The sequence below is a fragment of the Anastrepha ludens genome, chromosome 4, assembly GCF_028408465.1.
Source record: "Anastrepha ludens isolate Willacy chromosome 4, idAnaLude1.1, whole genome shotgun sequence".
NCBI classification, from domain to species: Eukaryota; Metazoa; Arthropoda; class Insecta; order Diptera; family Tephritidae; genus Anastrepha; species Anastrepha ludens.
The window spans coordinates 32232990-32249127 of NC_071500.1; the positions used below are offsets into that span (position 1 = coordinate 32232990).

Below are 16138 nucleotides of genomic sequence, written 5' to 3' on the forward strand. Positions count from 1 at the left end.
AAGTCTTTATGCGTAATGTTCATCAACGACGAGCGTGAGAGGTGCAATTGTTGGGCACGACGACGAGTATCGCGAACAGCAGCTATATTTTCTGCAGTACGAGCTGTACGAGCATGCACTGGTGTTTCCACATCTCCTACAGACTCGGTTTGCTCAAACTTTTGAACAATTTTTCCGATTGTGCGCACATTTGGACGATTAAATTGACCGAAAAAATCACGAAGTGCGCGATATGCATTTTGATTTGATCGTCCGTTTTCATAATTAGCCTAAATAACTTTAACGCGTTGCTCGATTGTGTATCTTTCCATGATTCAAATTAAGTTAGTTTGAAATTGAAAAATGACAAATGAAATGTAGAAAAAAAACTTGATGTTTGGGTGTAGTTTACATTCAACAACGGCCCTTAGAACTTAACCACCCTTTATAAGCCTGTCAGACAAAAAACAAACGGCTGCACCTGAATACAATAGAACTGCAGTGCCACTATTATGTATGTACATATATAAATACATATATATATATATCAGAAAGAGTCATAGCAATGCAATGCTGCGTTTGGAAGTACACCGGTCAACCGCTCAACAGTTACATATGTTAAGATATGAGATTTACGAAATGAGTCGATTTACCCGTGAACACCGTTGGGAAAAATTAAACATTTACTCGCAAAGCGGTGAACCACCTTCCGAGACTGCATGAAATTTACGTTCTAAATTCAGTAGAAGACAGGCGCCTTTCATGCAATTTATGAATTAATTTGTGAAACGTGTGCGTGAGATCGAATCTCTATTGGATACCACAACACGTTCTGGTGCTCGTACAGCGCGCACAGCTCAAAAGAGTTGCTGTTGTTGCTGAAAATGGCTGTGTGACTCTACTAGTAACTGTCTCCCAGAGGGTAGGGAAGATGTTCGAAAGTGAAGTTCAGCTTAGACTTACTTGAAGCCTTAACACATGGGAAGCGTATAGCGTAACGACTTCGGTCGCAACTGCAGAAATAGAGAGGAAGTGGAGAATGTAAAGCACATCCTTTGCCGTCTTTTGCCAGAACGTGATGTCTTTGGACGTCTGATAAACATAGAATCCATAGCCACCCACAATACTGCATCATTTTACCTAGAGGGAGTTCTTGAGCCCAAACTAGTGATACACAATGGGTCCCCAGATCTAAGTGGGACGCCTCTACATCTTGACGGAGAATGGCAACAGCCATAACTTAACCTAAACCGCATAAGATCAATTATGTACCAAGAAAGATTAAATGCGGTAACAATCTTATCTGTCGGGAACGAGTCGATACTCAGGTTGAGTTGGCCAAAAAACAACCGAAAAATTTGATCAACCCGAAGCAAGTCGAATAAACTTCTTGTAAATTGAATTTTGAAATTTTGAAAAATATTAAATATTCGTAATTTCGCCTATTTTTGCAATACATTGATTATCCTATAAGAAAAAGAAACCAAGGTGGTAAACATTATTATCAAACGGCGCCTCGCTTTCGGGCGTCATTGCTTCTAAAGTCAGGCCTACTTGCTACCACTTACGCGTGGCATATCTTAAGGTCTCACATAACAACAATATTACGCACATTCTTATCTGTGTTGCCAACAGGTAATGATGGTAAGGAAGTAGGAATTGTTGCATTTACTTTGCATATGAAATCAGAACGAGTTTAGTGGTGCCTGCGAGCGGTTCGACACAGCATAGCGCTTAAGAAAAAACGCCACCCCAGCAAGATGAACAAAATACTTTATTTTTGTGCAAAGCTTATTTTGCTAATTTGTGGTATGCTTAACATAATTTTTTTTTAATATAAAATAGACTTTACTAAATATTTGTCTTTGCTTATTTCATTAGTAATTTATATGCCCGACAAAGCCATGGGCTGCTACGAAGACCAACTTTGTTTAACGCCGCGAAACCGGCTTGGCAGCTACGTAACACGAGCCACTTATCTGACATTGACAGGGGCATTGCAAAAGCTATGTTTGGGTGTATGTAATTACAACAAAACAATGCGGCTGATATGTTGCGCCTCGAAAGATGTGCCCGCAAACAAGAGAATATCGCAAATTCGTGAGTGAAATGCAATAAATACTGATTCTATGTGTACATATCTATATATGTATATATATATATATATATACTTTATATATTTGAATACAAATACGTAATAGTAATTATTGAAATTAATCATTTCATGTCAGAATGTGAGCGAGATCACCTGGAATATAGTTCTATACTCGTAGTGCACGGCACTGAGGCGGCGGAAAATGAATTTCCATTTATGGTGAGTAACTTTACGCTTTATAGAGTTGTTTGTGTATGAGCATGATTCAATTATTAATGATCTGCTCACGTGTGACATTAGAATTTTGGCCAAAGTGCCAAAAATTAAATCACTTTCGGTAAAAATGTTAGCAGAAATTTTTTTTTTTACTTAATCAAAAACAAAATGCGAATGGGCTAAGAAATAAATTTAAGTTAATATTTGAATGTAAATAACATATTAACTTAAAATATTGAGAATAAAAATGTATTTCATACATGTATTGGGTTGAGGAATAAGTTCATAGCGTTTTACCGAAAACTTTTATTTAAATAAAAAACGATAATTATATCAATAAGTTAATCAACTAAATACTTTCCTTTACTGTTCACAACCTCTTTCCAACTCTCGACCAATTTGTTAATGCCGTTTCGCAAAACATCGCCTGGTCTGGTGTCAAAGAAGTTGTTGAGCCAGTTTTTAAGGACTCTTTGTTATCGAAGGTAACGCCCTTCATATGGTTTCACAGGGAGTAGAAAAGATGGTGATCGGTCGGTGCAAGGTCCGGAGAATACGTCGGATGCTGAATGGCCTCCCACTCGAGCTCTTGGACCGCGGCTTTGACGACTTGTGCAACATGGAACCTGACGTTGTCGTGAAAAAGTATGGTTGGACTATGTCGATCAGGTCTTTTCAATCGAGTAGCCTCATTCACGCGGTGTAGGTGGGTAATGTAAAGCTCCTTGTTGACCGTGTCATTCTTTTCGAGCATTTCCCAGTGCACCGTGCCCTCCCAGTCTCACCAAACACATATCGTGGATCTTCTTTGTATGATAGATAATCCGGCTTGACTCTCGGTTTTGCCGTCACTCGTGAAGCCACCCACTCCTTTCTTTGCTTCATATTGATGCATAGGCACCATTTCTCGATACAAAAAGCGCTGGCATTGAGCTCGTATTATTTTTTTATATAAAAACGTGCCTTCTACATATTTCATCATTGTTATATTTTTTATAATAAGTAGTTTACAAGTATAACGAAAGCTAAGAGCCGCCGAATTTAAGGAAAATTGCCGAAATAGGGAAAGAGCAATATTTTGACTCTACAGAACAGAAAGAAAAATTCAGTTACGCTGCCATCAAATACTTTTCGAAAAACGGGCATAGAAGTTATGAAAAGGATTAGTTCAAGCCGGCGTAGGATAGTTTCAATTCTTCTGAGGCCTAAAGGTGGCAACTCATAGAAAACTTTGGTACCAAAATTACCAAGAGTACCGTGCGCCGAAGACTTCAAGACACACTATAACCCGCCACATTACCACTACTGGCTACATGAATACCTCAAATCGCCTGCGGCATTACATTGAGCACGAAGATGGGACGCTACTTGATTGGCAAAATTAAATTTTCGCGGACAACTAAAATTATTATTATTACACTGTGGAACAAATTCAGGTTAGCAAAAATTAGGTCCATTCTGAGAGTGGCGGGTGAAAATAGAGGCGAAATTAGAAGACCCGTATCGCGCCGTTTTTTTATGTTAGTTCGAATTTTTTTTTAATCGGCCTTCGAAGTTTGCAGTCAAATGCCGATTTTCAGTATATTGTTTCAGAAGTACCACAAAAATTTTCGAAATCAATTTTTTCAAAAATTGTAATTGTTGCACAGGTCTCTAGCAATAATTTGGCTTTTACAGATTGAAAAAATATCAATTAGTCGACGAGTTATAGCCAAAAAACCATATAAACAATTTTGTTCCGATTTCGAACTTCGAAGGCCGATTAAAAAAAAAATCGAACTAACATAAAAAAACGGCGCGATACGGGTCTTCTAATTTCGTCTCTATTTTCACCCGCCACTCTCAGAATGGACCTAATTTTTGCTAACTTGAATTTGTTCCACAGTGTTATTTTTCCTTCAGTCTACTGAGTCTACATCTACGTTATTTTATACTTTTACTTACATAAATACATCCACCTTAGGGCGGGTAAATTTTTATGTAGCAATTTTTTTTTGTTTTTGACATCGGTCGTAGGAGGTATGGATCCTACATAAAATTATACGAAAAAAAGTTCACTAAAGCACAGCTCTAAAGTCAATTTTGGAATCCTGCACTTGTGCTTACATAATAAAGCCATTCTTTTTTTTGCAATATTTGCACTATTTTTCATGCTAAATTTTTAATAAAAAAATATAGCTCCCTATATAACCAAACTGCTATAAATAAAAGTTTTAAACTTTGTACAAGATTAGGAAGAATTTAAAAAATTTCAAAAAATTATCAACAAAAATTTTAAATATAAATTATTTATTACAAATGAAAATAAAAATAAAACTTTAAAAAAATTACAAAAAAATGTATTTTTAACGGTCAGTGTCATCTTGCGGTTCTTTAAAAAAAATAGAGATAAAAAATGAATTATTCGTACCGAAAAGTTTGGGTTAAAAAATAACCTGCCGCTATGCAATTGGCGAATGCCCTTAAAAAAGTAAAGGCTGGCATAACAAGCAAGCGATACTTAAGCTGCCATGCGGAGATCCGCTAATTGGGATGTGGATTCCGGGTACGTGGGAAGCTTCAAGAAAAAGCCTCGAGCTTCACAGCCATGAGCAAAAGATTTGACACGATCCGTATCAAGACTAAATTTTGGATACTGATGACGTCTTCTAAGCGGGACTCGAGGACATCTATGACCGGTGCCAGCCTCACGACGTGAAAATCATCCTCGGAGATTTCAATGCAAAAGTCGGTCAGTTCATCTTACATGAGTCTTTTAACAGTAGGTCGAGCATCTGACCGAAGATTACAAGCGCAGAGTATCTTCTTTTAGAGATGAAAATGAGAACCTGGGTACAGATACGAAGCTGACACCGAGATTATGGAGGGAACATTTCTCTAAATTACTGGCTGGCGATGAACCTCTCAACGCCGCCGCTAGAGAAATGTACTCGGTACCATCAATTGAAGACGACGAGATAGATATTCCCCTACCTGGCTTCAGCTTATGAGTAAAATATGGCTAGGAGAGAGCATGCCCAATGATGGGAATCTCAGTGCACTTTGTCCTATATTTAAGAAGGCGTCTCTACTACATGCGCCAACTACCGGGGAATAAGTCTTATCTCGTATAAAAGTCTGTCGAGTGTATTGTGAGAAAAACTAAAACTAAGAATCTTTTAATTTTAGTAAGTCCACCATCGACCAGATTCTGGAAAAACTCACGAAAAAGATAACAACATAAGCCATAATCTCATTGTCGGTTATAAGGCTGTTTTCGATAATCCGATATGGGATCCGAATATGTCTGTGTTCGGTATACCGGCAAAACTAATTCGACTTTGCAAAATTACATTGAGCAACAAGCTCTGTCCAGGTAGGATAGGGCTTTTCCGAACCTATCAATACCGAGCGAGGTTTCAGACAAGGTGATCCACTATCGTGCCACCTCTTCAACTTGCTAATAGGTATGTAGGTGGTCTCAGTAAGCAAATTTGTTACAGAGACCTCCCTCGCCCAACAAAACTAACACTTGCCCATGCTACTATATGGCGCTGAAGCATGGGTTGTGTCGCAGACTGATGCAGCTTGGAGCGGCTTTCTTCAAGAGAAAGACACTTCGGAAAATTTTCAGTCTTCGTGTTGGCGATAACTACTACCGCCGAATGAGTCACAAGCTGTATGAGCCATGTGGACATAATTAAGCGCATCAATATTCAGCGCTCTAGCAAAGAAGGTGTTCAGATGTCAAGTTAGAGGACAACGGCATAAGGGATAACCATGCCTCCGATGGAAGGACCAAGTCGAAGGAACCCTTGTTGTTGTTGTTGTAGCAGCATAAACATTCCCCATATATATATGAGGAATGCTGCTGAAGTGACCGTCCTTGGCCGGATATATGTAGAGTCGTTCCGATAACGTAGAACCGACTGTCGCAGGAACGTTCTAATTGACTTTTTTACTTATAATTTTATGAACAATAGAATTCGAATATGCTAAGAACGATGTCGAAAAAGGATTAAACCGCATTAATAAGCATTATAATTGTTGTTTTTTTTTCAAGGCCGCTATAGGTTGGCGCACAGGTGACAGCAATGGGATATCATACAAATGTGGTGGCTCTTTAATCAGTCGTAGATATTTGCTAACTGCCGCACATTGCCTTTACCATTCAAAGTACGTAAGAAGACTAAATTATTTTATGGATGAAAATCTAATTTTTCCAATTTATTAAAACACAAACTTTCATTTGCTTCATTTTAGTGAACTGCCTGTTGTCGTGCGCCCGGGCGGTTTTGATCTGAACGATACCAAAGCGAAAGAAATTGCAATCGACCAAATTCATGTATATCCCGGCTATGAATACCCCGCAATATACAACGACATTGCAGTTATACGTTTGATCGAAGGATATATGTAAGTTGCTCTTTAAATCTTCATAGTTTGTTAAATATATTCGTATAGTGGCGAATATGAAATTCAGACAGGTACTTAAGGACTATTAAAAATAAGCCTTTTTAAATCAAACAAAATTTTGGTGTCATGTCAAAAAAATAGTTACTAGCCGAGAAGCAATCGAAAAGGTGAAACAAATCCTGTCCAACCTGCTGAGTTTTTCTTGAAGAATTTCAATGAAGTGGGAAGGTTTATTTGACTCAGGATGCGTCAAAACGACCTGCTCAAAGGAACATCTTTGTCCGGGTCATACGAGATGATAGCAATATATTCAAAACAAATGCCCAAATTTTACCTTTTTGGATCCGCTAAGAATTCTTTCAATTCATTTCAGTCCCGAAAGTCATGGCAACAATGGGCCAGCATGTGTTTGGGCGCAACCGTGGAATGCAGCAAATGTTACCGCCATAGGTTATGGGAACACACAATTTGGTGAGTTCAAAAAGAAAAACTCTAAAGACCCTGAATTCAAACTATTGAAATAAAAACGAAGACTGGGCTCTCAAAGCGTGAAATCCGTAGAAGAAATACGAGTAGTGTAAATTTATTATTAGAAAAAAGTTTTTTCTGGGAATCCATTCGATTTTGTTATAAATTGAAGAAACCTAAACATAAAAAAGGAAGAGCATCATAGTTTGGTTTTTCAAGCCGAGTCGGAATGCATAACAGGTCTGATTATTAGTGAGCGTTAACAGGGCTCTAAACCAGAAAATATTTTAAGAATATTATCACAACATTAGGAAAACAAAACATTCTCATACGTATTTATGGCGTACAAATGACGGCACCAATGTGCTTAGACCGGTAAAGAGTAACTCGAAATGTTTGCAAGAACCTTCAAAGATCTCTTTTGCAGCACAGCGTCGTAGATTATGGGGCGCTCTGTGAAATTAAGCGAAAAACTTACTGAGGGTACTAACCCGGCACTAATCTATTAGGAATATGAAGGCAGAATCCACACTCAGAAATTCAAAATATGGGCCGTGGATTTTTGGGAACCCACGTCTTCAATCATCTCGACAATTTAAGCACAGTTTACAGGGCCCGGCACACGAAGTGTGTCCAATTAAAAAGGTCATACATTTAGTTTGGAAAATTAATTTTATTCAATTCAAAGAAAAAAATGTATGAAAATAATACAAATTTATGAATCAATTTACTTTTGTTCGATATCACCACCTTTTGCCTTGACTATGGCCTCGAGACGGTCCAGAAATGAATCGCAAACTGCCTAAAAGTGACTTGCAGGTATTTTGGCCCACTCGCGAACAATGGCTTTCTTCAGCGCATCAAGACTGGTGAATCCTTTAGTTCGAAACTTGCTCCCCAAAATGCCCCAAAGAGAATAAACCATCGGATTCGCGTCTGGTAAATTGAACGTTATGAAGTTCGGAACGTTGTTTTTTAGCCATTCTTGGATCACTCGAATTTTGTGAAACGGTGTCGAGTTCTGTTGAAACGTCCATGGTCTGCCATCGAAATGTTTATCCTCTCACGACTTCAAAGCAACCTCCAGAATACTTTACTGATAATATTTCACATTTATCTTGACGCCAGGCTCGATGAAAACGATTGGCGAGCGCCCATTTGTGGTTACAACGGCCCAAACCATTATCTGTGGCGGATGGTGCCTCTTGGCGGCCAATTGATGACTAAAATTCTCGTATGAACGATCGGTGAAATGAACCCTATCGTTTCGGGAGTTTACGAATTGCTCAATTTGAAACATTTTTTCGACAGAAAACACAATGTTCGGAAATTTACCGCTTTCGGCCAATCAAAGCAACTCCTCCACTCTGTCAAGTCTGACTTGTTGCTGCTTTCGTGTGAGATCATACGCCTTTTGGATCTTGTAAGGCTTAACTTTGAGATCATTTGGCAGTATGCGGCGAATGCTGCAGTCAGATATTTTCAGTTCTTTCGCCATTTGATCGGCACTTCATCGGGGGCTTCGCTCAAGTCGCTTATTCACTTTTTTTTTTAAGGTGGTCGAGCTCTCGAACAATGGCTGGTTGTGATTTTCCAGCCAAATATAATGCAATCGCACTATTACGTTTGAAATCCATTACTGGTTTTCTTTTTTCGCGTTTACTCTCGGCAAAATGCTTCCGCGCGCTTGTAAACAATACTCTGGACTGCCATTTAGCCAACAGCCACGGGCATCAGCTGCACGAAGTTGGTTACTCTTCGAGTGCCGGACCCTGTACTTGTGTGTTTGAGATTGCAACAGTTGCTGATGCTCAGCTGATAATCTGAAACAGTAGTACAGAAATATTTATACAGAGAGTTGGGGAATATCGTGACCCTGATGAGATAAATGTATTCTACACCACAAAAAAAAACTAAACCCGACCAACTAAATTTCTTTTATAATAAATTTAGGGCTAACAATTTATGTTTCTAATATTTAAAATTTTAATGATAATGAAATATCCAGAAATGAGCGAACATTTCAAAAACTTAAATTAATTATTAAAAAAATAAAAACTGTAGAACACAAAAAGTAAAAGGCCAATGTTATTATGTTTAAAAAAAAATTAAATTCTTAGAGTTAGTTTGTAATTTGGAGCTTAGTAATTTGTGTTCAATCTTATTTTGATAATAACTTGTTGAAGTGCCCGAAGCATAAATTTGATTAAGCTTTTTATAATATTTTATTAACTTTTGATCATTCCACATTAAATGCACTTCTAAGGCTCTTAGCGCTATCAAACTGTCTTTCATTTTTGAAAACCGGTCAAGGCTACAGGCAGGTCTTTCTAAAATAATTATTTTTTCTCGCTGCCAAAAACTCTTTTGCTACTTTAAAAGTATGAACAGCTGCGTTGTCATGTTGGAAAATCCACTCCCCACCGAAGCTATCATCAAAAAAAGTAATAAGTATTTCGTTTAGAAAATGGCACTAGTCTTTTTGGGTGGATATGAAACATATAGGTGTTTTCCCTTTGACACAAACGGCTGCCCAAACCAGAGCAGAACTCCCATGAGATGTCGTCTCATGAGATACCGGCATCTGCTAGTTCGCGCAGCATCGTCCTTCTCCAAGTGTTTTGAGGTCGACCGCGACCTCTGCTCCCTTGCGGGTTCCAGTCCAGTGCCATTCTCGTGATGCGATCTGGTGGTTTTCTCAATGTATGACCTATCTCTCGCCACTTTCTGTGTTTGATTTGCCTAAGAATGGGTTCCTCGTTCGTTAATCTTCACAGTGCGTCGTTACTGATGGTGTTTGGCCAGAATATTCTGCAGATGATGCGGAGGCATTTGTTGATGAAGGATTGTAGCCTCTGTGTGATGATGTCAGAGAGCAGCTATGCTTCGCTTCCGTACAGCAATACGGACTTCACGCATGAGCCGAATATTCGTGGTTTAGTGCGCCCCCTTCGAAATAACGAGGCATTATCTTTTTCGTCTGTTTATCATGACAATACATTTCGAAATCATCTGATTCGTGTAGATTGATTTTTTTTTTTCGTCGGAAGAAATTACTTTTTCCATTAATCGTGTGGTTAACTTAGGTTTAGGTTGTCGTTTTAAATATTCTACTATAGACTAGAATCCGCTTGCGTGTTACACCCGACGGGTCGTAACTTCCAAATTAAGAGTGTGTTTAATTTCAGCCGGGCTATTTGATTAAATTATTTATTTATACATAGTTAAACGTTTGAGATTCTCGAACATCTCCAGCGTTAAGTTTAGATTTTCTACTGCTTCTCTTGGCACACCCGTACTTTATAGTTATAGTTACCCAAGCTTAATATGCAAAGCCAGGACCTTAAAACAAGCCTTCATCTTCGAAAAAATCATTCTAGTATCTGTATTCATTTTTTTCTGTGCAGTTCTGACCTCTTTTGTTAAATTTAATGAACGCCGCTCCTGTCTCTTCACTCGATATCCATCGTACGTGACTGCGAAAGTCTTACATTCTGAGCCTATTGTTAAATTCAGGTCATTCATTGAGTAGCCATCGTTAAATATTCCTGCAGCTAAAAATGCTGCGTTTTCCACAATTTTTGCGCCCCAATACAAGTGCTTAGGAGTTAAACGCCAGACCGTTGAATTAAAAGATTCATTTGCGTTTTGGGTAAAACCGCCAACAGAACGCCCAAGCAAAACATCCTGTGACAAATCCCCATCTATTGGCAGTATGGTTTTTTGCACAAAAATCATATCATTGGCACCACAAATCAATATTTTAAAATAAACTATTTAAATAAAATTACCGCCGTAGCCGAATGGGTTGTCACGCACCATGGGTTTATTTATAATAATATCTATTTTTTCTCTTAAGAAATTTATTTAGTCAGAACATATGTAAATGAAAAAATTAATTTAAGTGAGTTATAGAAAAGAAACTAAAAAGTTCAATCCAAATTGGGTGACATCAGAATTCGTTTTAGAGGTATGGTTCCTTAGGCAAAGTTTCTTATTTTGGTCCCTAGAACGTGATTTTCACAAAGCAATGGGCGATTTTTTTGCCTCCCCACAACTCGACCCGGCCTAGTATATATTTAAATAAAGTTAAACTCAAAGTATACAAATATATATATTATATATTTTTTTAATAAATAAATTTAAAGAAAACCAATGCAGAACTAATAAGAAATATTCTCGAATCTTACCTGCTTTACATGAATAATCCTCAATGAACTTTTCCAGTCAATACAATCGAGTTTTGATTGGAGCCTGGCTTTGTTCGGGAAAAAAGTAAGCTTAAGCATAAGGAGACAGCAGCTATTGCTCCTCGCAGTATTACAAAGTAAAGTCCGAAACAAACAAGATTGGCGTCATAAAATGTTTTCACATGTTGTTACATCCCTAGCTGACTTCCAGTGAAAGCTTGGTGGCATTCGGTTCAGTGGAACCGAAGTTATTGCGTCTAAAGTGTCAATATGTTTGTGTCATGAGTTTTGAACAATTGATGAAAAAAGTTTATATTTTGTGCCAAAGTTCATGAGTAGTTTACACGTTTTGGAGATGGTTGTGAGGACATAAATGACAATGAAGCAGTAATCACAGAAAACTCCATCGAAACTGTTCGTAAATTTAACAAAAAATGGACTGAAATTATCGTTGAAATTCATGGAATCGGAGTTAGGCTTACGAAAGGTCTGTACACGTTTAATTCCGCACAAGTCAACTGAGGACCAACGATTGCTCAGAATTTCACATTCGAAAGACCTCATTCAAGAGACGAGAAAATACGAAAATTTCCTTTACGACATTGTAACTGGTGCTTAAACGAGGTTTTTCCAACATGAACCTGAAACTAGGCGTCAAAGTACCGAATGGAAGGCCCTAGTCGAGCCACCAACCAAAAAATTGCGTTTGGATAAGTCAAAAATCAAATTGACGCTCATTTGTTTTTACGATTCCAAGGGAATTGTCCACAAGGAATTCGTGCCACCGGGCCAAATCGTCAAGGCAGTTTTCTCTCTTCGTCCTTAATACAGAGAAGGAGGCAGCTGGGGCTAACTGCCTGATAATGCACCATCTGATTCACTTGTGTGACAGATTTTTTGACTAGAAATCGCATTTTAACCATCAATAACTCACCGTGTTCGCGTGATATGGCTCCCTGTGGCTTCTACCTATTCGGAAAATTGCATTTGGCCATGAAAGGAAAACGTTTTGCGTCCGTGGAGGCCATCCGAAAAGGATTTTACCGACATCCTGAAGGACATTCCGCTCAATGGCCTAAAAGGCGCAAAACAGTGTATCGAGGCCAGAATATTTTTAATGAATAAACTGGAAGTTATCACAACAAAGCTCCTGTCGTTTATATAATATTTTAGTTCAGTCTTGTTTATTTTGGACTTCACCTTGTAGAACAAAATACAGCCCAAACGTCGCTGTAGAAACTGGTAAATGAATTTAAAATAAGTATTAGTCCAATCAAAAAAGTTTCCTTTATTATAGAACCGGTAATCTTAATCTATCTATCTTAATCTATGGCGGCCGCCATAGTCGAATAGGTTGGTGCGTACCTACCACTCGCAATTCACAGAGAGAACATCGGTTCGAATCTCGGTGAAACACCAAAATTAAGAAAAACATTTTTCTAATAACGGTCGCCCCTCGGCATGCAATGGCAAACCTCCGAGTGTATTTCTGTCTTGAAAAAGCTCCTCATAAAAATATCTGCCGTTCGGAGTCGGCTTAAAACTGTAGGTCCCTCCATTTCTGGAACAACTTCAAGACGCTCACCACAAATAGGAGGAGAAGCTCGGCCAAACACCCAAAAAGGGTGTACACGCCAATTATATATATATAATCTTAATCTTCAATTAATAATTGGAATTTCTGTATGACTTCAATTAAGTAAGTAAGTAATTACCTATTTTCCATGTTCTTAGCTGGTTTATCATCATCGACCCTAATGAAGGCTAACCTCACAATTCTGCCTAATCAGCAGTGTGCGCAATATTACGAACAAGACGCGGATACCCTTTTCCATGGCATTATATATTCGCAGATGTGTGCAAATGACCCGGTGGGATTACGCGATACTTGTCAGGTAATGTGAAATTCGGAAAAATATATGTATGTACGGTGAACCAAAAAGAAACTGGGACGCTAATATTCAAAAAGTTCAAATTTATATACCATAAATAAAGAAATTATTTACAGATTTTTGAGAAATTATTTGCGTTGAATATATTTCATTTTTAACTATTCAATATGCATAATTGTTCTTTTAATAAAAACTGTAAAACTTTAAAACAGTCTGCGTGAAGTAAGCTATGCGTATTGCATTATTTTTTCATAACAGAGCTGGAAAAGTTAGTTTTATTCCTCACATTTCACCATTGGCGTTGGAATTTTTAAGCATGAAGATAAATAGGCAAACATCGAGTGATCAGAATCTTTCTCTCAAACACTCCAAGCGCCGTTTCATCGGATATTGTCATCGTTCAAGCTTCTGCGCCATCCGTTAGGACGTGCATGCGGAAAACTTTGTAGAGTGTTAGTTTTATTCGTCGGGAGAGGACTTTACTGCTCAGTTGCCTACTTAGTCCAGAGCAGCACTTGTTGGCAAGAGAGATTCTACGTTGGATTTCAAGGCTGACATTGTTATCGATGTTAATGCTGGTTCCTAAATAGACTAAGTCCTTTACAACCTCGAAATCTTAGCTGTCAACAGAGACGTGGGTGCCGATACGCAAGTGCGCCGACTGTTTGTTTGATGGCAGGCGGTACTTCGTTTTGTCCTCGTCCACCACCAGACCCATTCGCTTTGCCTCTTTATCCAGTTTGGAGAAGGCAGAACTAACAGCGTTTCGCATAGCAAACTCTGCAGAGCGTACACTCCTAGAAAAAAAGCCCCTTCTTTCAAGAATTAATGCGAGTAAAAGGCTGAACTATGCTAAAGAATACATTAGCAAGCCAAATGAATTTTCGAAATTCTACTTATTTGAGTCGGATGGAGAAGAGAAGGCACAGCGCACAATCCGTCTAATGTTATTGATACTGTGGAACATGTAGAAATATTGAAAGATATTTTCTTCCCAATAGTGTCGAAAAATTACAGTTACCAGCAACGTTTTCTTTCATGCACGACAACGACCCAAAGCGTATGTTAATGCGCTGATTGTAAGGGAATGGTTGTTTTATAATGTAAAAGAAGTATTGTCCCATCCTCCTCAGAGCTCAGCTCTCAATCCCTTTGGCCACTTGTGGGCCCATTGAAAGAGATGGGCCATAATCAACAGATTATTGGTAATTTCTAAAATAAATTCTATAAAACCAGCAATTGAAGAGATGTGGGATATTCCGAGATATGCAACTACAGGTAGAGTCTACATAAGCAGTAATTAACGCGTAAAATATTAGATCGCCAATTTCCCTTTATTTTCATATTTTCATTACTGTCCCACTTTATGTTTGGGTTGTAAAATTAAGTTATTGTTTTGATTACAGGAAAACTTTCAAATAACTTAAATATTTTATTATTTTAATTTTCATAATAAAAGACTGAATTGAATACTTAGTATATTGGCTTTTGCTTTTTGAAAATTGATTGAACCGTTCTGAAGATATAAAGGGTTGAAGTCAGGACAAACAGGTGTCCCAGTTAATTTTGGTTCACAGCGTTGTTTCCATTTATAAGTTAGATTTTTGTAAATTTGTTTTGAAACACTGTTTACTCATACAAGTAAAACATATTTTAAAAACTATCGCAGGGTGACTCTGGCGGTCCCATTATTATGTATCGCAATATTGGTGAAGACTATTATGAAGTGCCATATATAGTTGGCATAACATCGTTCGGCATTGGCTGTGGCACTGGCGCACCAGGAATTTACACGCGCATTACCAGCTACATCGACTGGATTGAGAAAATTGTCTTCTATTAATGAATCGAACTAAATGTGCGAAAACGAAAACAAATGGATTTGAGAGTTTCGAAGTACTACTGCTTACCTAAACATAGAAAAAAGCAAAGCAATAAAGCACAAAGTCTAAGTATTTCTATTGACTACAACATTTTTTCGTTTTTATTTGCAATAACTTGGGTTTAGTGCTGGGAAAGGTTCATTAAATTTAAAATTTCCGCATCGACATTTCAGCGACACGTTTCGCTTCCAAACTTTTTGTCAGCCACCTCCGTACTAGTGTGATGTCACCGCAGCTGGAGCCGGCGCATATGGTCCCAATGTGATATGAGCATCAAAGGTCAAATGTTATATAAACTGCGACAAACGTCTGCGCGTGCGCCTTTGCACAACTGTGTCACCCAACCGGCCGCCTTGCGTCGGTGTGGGCAGCATAATTTTTGCTCTGGGTGCTAATCACAGTTGAATTATTAAAATTACTATTGAATCGGTGAGTGAAATGCTATCCAAAATGGTGTGTTGTAACGGTTACACTGTTATACATATATGTTTACATACCTATGTGCATATGTATGTGTGCTGACGTATGTGACGTCCCATGACGGCCTGCTTGGGACACGAGTCACTTTTGATAAGGTGCACCCTGGCGCCGCCATACGCAAACACTTTCGATGCTGTTGCAGCCATCATTCGACGGATTAACATAATCGTGATTTCTGTATAATCACGCCGCAACTATAAAGTTAAGTAAAGTAATGCATAGTGAACGTTGAAAGCGAAAATCACACACACGCACAAACACATGTGGACTTGGTGGCAGGAGGAGCCACATAGAAAATGACTTGCGGCCGCAGTCGCCTGCCACAAATGGTTACATATGTAACACATGGGCTGAAAAGTCCCGGGACTAACACACAGATGGCACTCGTTTTATTGCATTCACCTCTTTTTCAGTTAATGGTCTATTTATAAGTTCGTGCGGTTTTACAACAGATGGCGTAACTTGATTATTATTCCATCGATCCACATTTCCAAACATTCATTGGAGAGCTACTGTCGTAAGGCACAAACGTCAGTATAA

The 16138-nt window shown here is 38.4% G+C and overlaps 1 protein-coding gene across 1 annotated transcript; it reads left to right on the top strand.

The window, feature by feature from the left end:
• Positions 1-1686: 1686 nt before the first annotated feature.
• On the top strand, positions 1687-15206 carry LOC128860858 (serine protease snake-like). The gene is made up of 8 exons (XM_054098634.1): positions 1687-1788; positions 1861-2079; positions 2211-2293; positions 6333-6445; positions 6533-6685; positions 7059-7156; positions 13078-13238; positions 14905-15206. Exons 1-8 carry the CDS (start codon positions 1740-1742, stop codon positions 15076-15078), a joined length of 1050 nt encoding a protein of 349 aa, XP_053954609.1. The 5' UTR covers positions 1687-1739; the 3' UTR covers positions 15079-15206.
• Positions 15207-16138: the final 932 nt, after the last annotated feature.